General features: G+C 34.9%; 1 protein-coding gene across 1 annotated transcript in view; it reads left to right on the top strand.

Annotated features, from left to right (window-relative positions):
* LOC142345007 (uncharacterized) overlaps positions 1-8,186 on the top strand; it is an 80,009-nt gene that overhangs the window by 47,904 nt on the left and 23,919 nt on the right. Inside the window, exons 8-10 of the mRNA XM_075397090.1 lie at positions 49-58; positions 847-1,004; positions 4,953-5,112. Of these exons, the coding sequence (XP_075253205.1) occupies positions 49-58; positions 847-1,004; positions 4,953-5,112 (328 nt within the window). The remainder of the gene's footprint in view (positions 1-48; positions 59-846; positions 1,005-4,952; positions 5,113-8,186) is intronic.

Genomic DNA, 8,186 nt, shown 5'->3' with positions numbered 1-8,186 from the left:
TCCTTTCTCATACAATGGTCTCGCAAATATTGCCAATTGTATTCCTAGATCTTGCAAGGCAGGGTGATAATGCGCAGTGCAAGAATTTTTGCAGAGAAATTTTTGCAGAGCCGTCTTTCGAAGTTTTCAATGCTGACACCGTGGTAACTACTTTTTCATTTTCAAGGATTTCTTAATAATCAGAAACACTAAAAACAAACTGAGCCAGTAATTTGCATGATAAGACTATGCTCGACTTTAATAAAGTCTTTGCTCGACTTAAACTATGATGCCGGGCCATTTACTTATAATCAAAATCGATTCCACTTCGAGAGCTTCAAAGTCTTCACAAGTGGAGGTCCGGACTGCGGTGCTCTTTGAATAGCTTACAGTTCATTTTGACTAGTTTTGTCATGATATTTGAGATCTCTCTGTAAGATCCACCTTGTGTGCAAGAATCCCGAAAGATTTTTCAAAATAACAGTTGTTACTCTACCCAGGTAGACGTTGATATACGCGCATCAATTCGGAAACGCATAATGTATGGAAAATAGATTGGCATTCAATAAAAAATGATGTATAACTGTCCTGGCTTAGATAGTAATTTTATCTTAGCAGTTTCTCGTGAACTTTTATCGAAGCTCTAGGACAATCTTTTACTGCTCAACTACAACGTGCCCAAAGTTTTCCTTGGGTACAGCATCAAATTTGAGTCGAGCTAAAGTCGCGCATTACATTTGCGTCGACATCACCACTCAAGTCAAGCGAACGTCGTTTCACGCATTATTTGAGTCGAGGCTAGTCTTTTCATACGGCTTTTTGGGTCAATCATGATCTTTGTACGTCATTGATGGCCATTTTATTCAGATTCTGTTGACGATACAACATCGGTTGGGTATCTATTGTACCAGCCTGTGGTTCTGCCTATGGGTGGATTCTGTGATCCTGGCGAAATTGAGGGCACTGTCATCAAGGGTGCTCCATCTGAGATTACATGGACTTTAGAGTTCGGACCTGTGGGTGTTGTAAGTACATTTGAAATCATCAGGTTAGTGCAAATTGTATTCTTAGAGGCTTTAGTGGACATCAGTGACCAAAGCACTTATAAGCGTAAACTACATGTCTCGAATTTCTCTGTTAAATATTTTAGAAACAACTTAAAAAGCAAATTTTCTCAAGAGCCAGTTTATTGAAAAAATTGACTTCGCAATTAGAATTTTTGTTCCGACCCCTCTTGAGGGGGGAGGAACTATATACTCAAATGGGTTTTTTTTGTTCAGTCAATTTTCGCCGATCGATATAGTCATCGTAGAGAGTTCAGACTGGTATCATTAGAAAGCTGGTCCAGCGTAGAATATGGAATTAAAAAGATTTTTATGATTTTCGTTTTCTACAGGGAGTTATCGAGGTTTAAACTTCTGAGAAAAGTAGAGTGAATTCACGTTGTTTTAATCACATTTTCCAAAATTTTTGCCTAAATTTTCGTCAATTTTGCTAAAAATTGTTAAAATTTTTAAGAATAGTGTCGTTGATTTCATTTTTAAAGACAAAAAAGCATTGTTGATTATTTTGATGTAATTTCTTTGGTCAAAAATTCTGGCTAAATATTTCAAAATTCAGCCTTTTTCTTCAAAAACAGCACGAAATAAGCTACTCTAGTCCACTTTGATTAAATTTGCCGGCAGCACACCCCAAAACAACACTAATGCAATCTTTGTAGACTCAGAAGGGGGCTGTTCCTACTTCAACTTCCGCCTAGAGTGATCTCTAATTAAAACTTTGCCGTTTCTTGCTAACTTTACTCGTTGATTATCAAAAAAGCAGAATTCATTTTTGAGTTTTCAACTAACAAATTATCTATATCTGCAAAATTCGAAAAACCAATCGTTCCTAACGGACAATGAGCACTAACAGGTTTAGTTTTGGGCCAACCTTGGACTGATACAATCCAAAAAGAATTCGAATTGTAATCAGTCGGACTTTTTTTTAAAAAAAGAGGCCTTTTTTATTAATAAAGAACAGAACAAATCAAATCTAAGCTCAGGAGTGATAGGTCCAATTGGCTTCCTAAACAGCTCCAAGCTAATGCATTTAGTATTTTACTTTAAAGTCTATGGTCGTTTTGACTTTTAAAAATAATTGATTTTTAAATAAATAATGGCTTATTGAAATTTTTCCTCTATTTTTTCTTAATTTGGTCAACTTGTAGCTTAGTGTCAGCGAAAAAAGAATGCTTTTCCGTTCTACTGATTTAAACTTTAGTCTCGATTGCGGTTTTAAGCCTGAAGTTATTGTTTTCAGGCCTTGATACTACTGGGGATTCAGATTTTTTTGTATTTAGATATTTGCCAGTTTTTCACGTTTTCTAGTTTTGTCACATTATCACATTGTTGACAGTTCTCATATCACATTATTAGCTCTCAAAAACAGACAAATTTGAACATATTTAAATCTTGAAAGATATAGATTTTCGTTTTAACGGCCTCGACACTTCTTTCTTGAAGAAATTGTTTGAATTTTTTAATTTTGTCTTCAACTGTCATTTTTACTTTGTCGTTTCGGTCGTATGAAATTTCCTGTACGGTGATAGATATCATTGGTTTTTCATGGAAGAACAGATGATCCGATATTCTGATATTAGTAGATAACTGATGGCTTCCATGACTTTGAAAACAATCGTTTTCAACAACTGAAAAAAAATTTTTTTTTTGTTGTCTAATCTCGTTAATTACAGGTCAAATATGGCTTTATGGGTGTCATGGGAAAGTTTCAAAAGAAATTGGTGTCCTAAAATCTATTTTTAAAAAGATTTCGTTATGGCCCTACTGGCTTCGAAACCGGTTTTTCACAAAAAAAGTAAAATAATTTGATTTTTGACATATTTATCTTTCTTTTTGTTGACGAAAGACATATTCTGGATAATTGCAGTTCTCAAAGGTTTCCTTTGGATGAATAAACAACCCTATTTAAATATTTTATTTTGTAATTAATGTCTTTCACGACTTTGGATGTAATTTTGTTTCAAAAAAATCAAAAGTATTACTTAATTTTGCCTTTTTTTCTTTTTTGTCTACTTGTTACCTAGTCTCATTTAAAAAAGGTAATATACTACATTTTCACATTTTCGGTAATTGAAGAAGGCAGAATCGAACACGATTTTGCCTTGTAATATTTTGGCTCGAACACGAGCCAAAATATTACACAATTTGACATTTTCTCTTTTTTGTCTACTTGTTACCTAGTCTCACTAATGAATGGCCACATACTACATTATCGGTGTTTGAAAAAGGCACAATCGAAAATTTTTTGAGGGCTAAAATATGGCTGGATGGTTTTGACAACGTTTTCTGGCAAGTTTCAATTGAATTTTTGTTTGTTGTTTTCTGTTGTTCTTTTTCGCCGCTTAAAAAATTGAATAAGGGCGGGTCCTAATGCCCTTCTATAGAAATATTGGTAATCGTAAACTTTTGGGATATTTTATTGGATTTCTAATGGTTTTCATTACCTTAAAGTTAATTGTTTAAAAAAATATGCGAATTTTTTAACTTTACTGTTTTTGTTCTTTTTGTCTAAATGTTACCAAAACTTTTTATTTACTGGTCCCATATCTTTTCTGGTGATTTATAAGTTATTTTGTTTATTTTTAGGTTTATCCGACGGTAAGTTGACTTTTTTGTTTAAATTTTGTTTTATAAAACGGACATAAAGTTTTTGATGCAATTAATGCTTGTTGTTGTTGTTGTTGTTTGATTTTGCTGTTCGTCTTGACTCGCTTTCTTAATATTGGCATATCACAGCAATCTAATGCATCAATTTTTACTCGGTTGATTTATTTGCTTTGGAGGCTATCTTATCGTTCATACACAACTTTTTCGAAAGATACTTCCCGAAAAATGATTTTTGGGTTTTTCTATCTAATCCTCATTAGACAATTATACCAAAATTGTGGATGAGCGTGGTCGGAACCCTATGTGCCATCGCACATTACCAAGCCTCCTCGTTGAAATGTAAATTCAAATTTTATCAAACTTCATTAAAGTATAACCAGTGGCAACTGGTCAAATATAATTACGCCCATTAGTATCTGTTTTAATCTTTTAATGTTGTTACAATTAGTTTTTGCATCATTTTAAAAACTGTGGTAACCAATTTCAATTTTTACAGAAGTAAAGTCAAAAAAGTTTTCAGAACCGCTAACATTTCTTTAACGAAACTTTTACTGAAATCTAAATTTTGTTTAGTTCTTTTTCGAACTGCACTTTTTCCTATGTATATCTACGTCTTTGTGGCAACTTTTTCCGACCATTAAAATTTGATCTTAGAAACAACCGAGTGTACCGGCTGTTCAATGGCTTAACAGGACAAACGATTTTCTATTCATCTCAATTTGCTTTTACTCAAATTTTGTCAGCGTCATTTACAATTTTGTGTACAAACGCATTTTTAATTTGTAGTTCGCATGGTAAGATATCGTCATTTTTCTCTTGAAGCAAACTTTTATTCCCAATTTGTTTGAGAGTTAGTTTTCTGATCTGTTTGTTCAATTAATACGAAACAATACGAAACAGGTGGTTTACGTGAAACAAGACCGAAGATTTGAAGGGCATTAGTTTTTAAATTGCTATAGAGAAGGAGCGGATCGATTATTATGAGCCGTATTCCCGAGTATATTGTTCTCTTGGGTATTAAAAGTTAATTTATGGTAAATTTAGAAAACTAAGTTTACAATTTTGTTTGTTTGACCATTTCAGTCCCAAACAGGAAATATGTATCTTTGATTGTAAAGTGTACCACCATTGAAAAATATCCGTTGTTTGTTATTAAGAGTTAAAAGCGAACCTACAACTTCTCATGTAAAAAGTATTAGACCAGAGTCTGCATGATCTGATCAGAGGGATTTGTGTACTTGTACTTTGAACCGGCCACCAGAACTCATAAATAAATCTCCTTTCTAACACTCAGTGACTCTTCAGTTGAACTACGACAGTCATGTTCTGAAGTGGGTGCTACCCCCTGAAGTTGACGAGTGTTCCGTTGAGATATACAACACGAGGATCCTGAACGGTATCGGCCCTTTCACAATGACTGCTGACGACCCTCTAATTCAGGCAACCCATCTAACTGCCAAGGCAGGTATGTGTATCATTTTATTATAATTCAAAATATCAACTAGTTATAAAAGGACCCTATATGATCTTCTAGTATATCTACATTAAGAATACGCGTATGATTTCCTGGTAATCTTACGTAGTAAAAAAGGGTATGCAATCACGTTTATGACATCAAATAAGACCCTTGTATGATAACTACAAATCTCGGGCTAAAGACAACGGCCAGCATCCGGTATATAAGGCCGTCCGTCCGTCTAAGTACTTTTGAAAGAAAACATAGTTTTTTGGTGATAAACATTTTTTGTTTTTATTTTGTTTTGATGTTTGTCTTAAATCATTGTCTCAGTAGCGGCAGTTCTCATCGGGTTTCTAATCTTGCCTTATTTATTTAATTTAATGGTTTGAGCCCGGATCCGAGCTTCATTAAAATTCAGTACTGAATCATAAAAAAATCATTATGAATTTTACTATGCGCAGAGCTCTGATCATCACACTTATTAGACATTTCATGATAAAATTCAGAGTAAAATTCTGGGATTCTGCTGAACATTATGAACCTCAGAAACTGTATTTTCTATGATCAGAATGAATTTTTAGTCTGTTTTTGCACTGAACAGCATGAAAAAACACCCTCGGCCTTAATTTGGAAAAAACTCGATAGGCAATTCAAAAAATTAATTAATCATAATATGGTTATTTGAAATGTTTTTTTGATGCATTTAAATAATTAAAAGTAGTTTTAATGTTTGAATGCTTTTCCCGTCAGTTTTCCCATGCTCTAGTTACTCCAGTTCCCATGCTCTAGTCCCATGCTCCATGATGTGCTCCATGATGTGCTTAGTTATAACACATCTGACATTCGCACTCGCAACTGCATCTGACACTCGCACTCGCAACTGCATCTGACCATTCCGAGTTGAAACCGAATTTGTACCTGTCACCTGACACGCTTCAGTCGTCAACTGAAGAGGACACACCTCATTTAGAACATGTACACGTCGTACTGAAACGGCTGAAGAACTTGGGCAGACGTCTCCAGAATGCCAATCAACATCTGCGTGATCCGTCAGTCATCCAAATGATGCAAACAAACAAACAAGGCACTGAAAACAGAATCGAAGGCGCAACAAGAAATTGACTCAACATTAACAAATACATAAATATAAGCCGCGATAGTTTAAAAAAACATTATTATCACACTTTGTTAAGAGGGTAAAAAAGAATAAGTTCCAAATGCTCTCAATTAACATAAAGTGGACTAAATCGGAAAACTGTTTTGCCCCCCCCCCCTTATTTAATGTCGGAGAAACGTCAAAAATAGTTGGTAAAAAGGTCAGAAACACCCGGGGAAATGGCAAAAAAAGTTGATAAAAACGTCAGAAACACCCGGGGAAACGGCAAAAAAAGTTGATAAAAACGTCAGAAACACCCGGGGAAACGGCAAAAAAAGTTGATAAAAACGTCAGAAACACCCGGGGAAACGGCAAAAAAAGTTGATAAAAACGTCAGAAACACCCGGGGAAACGGCAAAAAAAGTTGATAAAAACGTCAGAAACACCCGGGGAAACCGCAAAAAAAGTTGATAAAAACGTCAGAAACACCCGGGGAAACACACATGGGCTTTCGGCATTAGTTCTTCCGTTCCTGGATTAGTTATTCCGTTCCTGGATTATGCCAATGCCCAATTCCTTTGGATTGTTGTTTTGGTTTGGATTTGGAGATACGACGAACAGGGGGGGGGGGGTTGTTTGGGTTTGTCGTTTTGTCGTACCTCCAAGCCCAACCCCACCCCAACAACCCACCCCCCCACCCCCCCCCCCTGTTCGTCGGACCTCCAAACCCAAACACATCAATCCAAAGGAATAATAAAGTAAATAAAGTAATAAAATGGTCGTTTGCTTGGAAGAATAGCATCTTCATGCTCAACCAAAAATTTTAAAGTTGCATTCGAAAATTTCATTTTTTTCTGAAAACTCTATGAACATTATGAAAGAATCAAATCATCATGTTCATCCTACTTTCAGAAAAAAAATGCTTTCTGAATTTATACTGAACATACTTGGCTAACAAAGTACCCTTAGGTCACTCTGATTCAGTACTGAATCGTCGATATACTATTGGAATATACTGATTCAGTAATGAAAGTCTCTGACACTCGGGTCCGGGAGTTTATAACAATTTTTTCCTCATACACCAATTAATTTTCAACAGTATCTGATTCTTCGGAAGTTTCCAATCTCTTCCTCACTCATTTGATAAACAGTTAAAACAAAAAAGTGGATAAGCGGGGTCGGAACATTATGTGCAAAAGCAAATTGCCGGACCTCCTTGTTTGTTTTGATGTTAATATCAATTAATATACTTCACTAAAGTACAGTATTTTTTAGGTACCTGGCTAAAAACAGTAGCAGCGCAAGCAAATTCTACAAAAATAATTTGTAAAGAATGAGATAAATCTGCAATCACAAGGAATAAGCTGAATAAGTTAATATATCTAAAAACGCTGATGAGGCTCTATTCTTAATAAATCTCTACCTTCCCGTGCATAACGCCGAGGCAAATTCAGTTACTGAATCAGAACGAAATTCAGAAGGTTATCGGTACTGATTCAGAGTTCTACATTTTGCCCTGATTTTGTCTGAATCAGACTCTGAATCAGGCGCTGAATCAGAGCGCCAAATTTCTTCAGAAGAAATATTTAAAAACTAACTGAATCAAACTAACTCCGCTTTAAACAAAACTTAAAATTGAGCTTTTTCATTGCAGTAGCATTGAAACGGTTGAAGTGAACACAAATACAATTACTTGATAGTTGATTCATTATCTCGATCTTACCACAAGTTTATGATGTTATTGGCGAAAATTCGACAAATATGAAAATTAACTAAGAATACAAAAATGACCCCATAGAAGTCTATCAGCATTGTTTTATATCCGCGCAAAAAACGAACGAATGAAAAGTTCAACAGAAAGATAAGAGCATAAATGGAGCTTGAAAAATCGTATATCAACAAAATTGTAAAATTAGATTGAAATTCAGAGCGTGTTAATTTCAATGAGTCTTCGGCTGTGACATCATTATTACTGTATATTTTT

This window comes from Convolutriloba macropyga, chromosome 8 (genome assembly GCF_964194025.1).
Source record: "Convolutriloba macropyga chromosome 8, txConMacr16.3, whole genome shotgun sequence".
NCBI lineage: Eukaryota > Metazoa > Xenacoelomorpha > Acoela > Convolutidae > Convolutriloba > Convolutriloba macropyga.
Note: the sequence above shows the minus strand (reverse complement) of the source record. Positions and strands in the feature narration are given on the sequence as shown.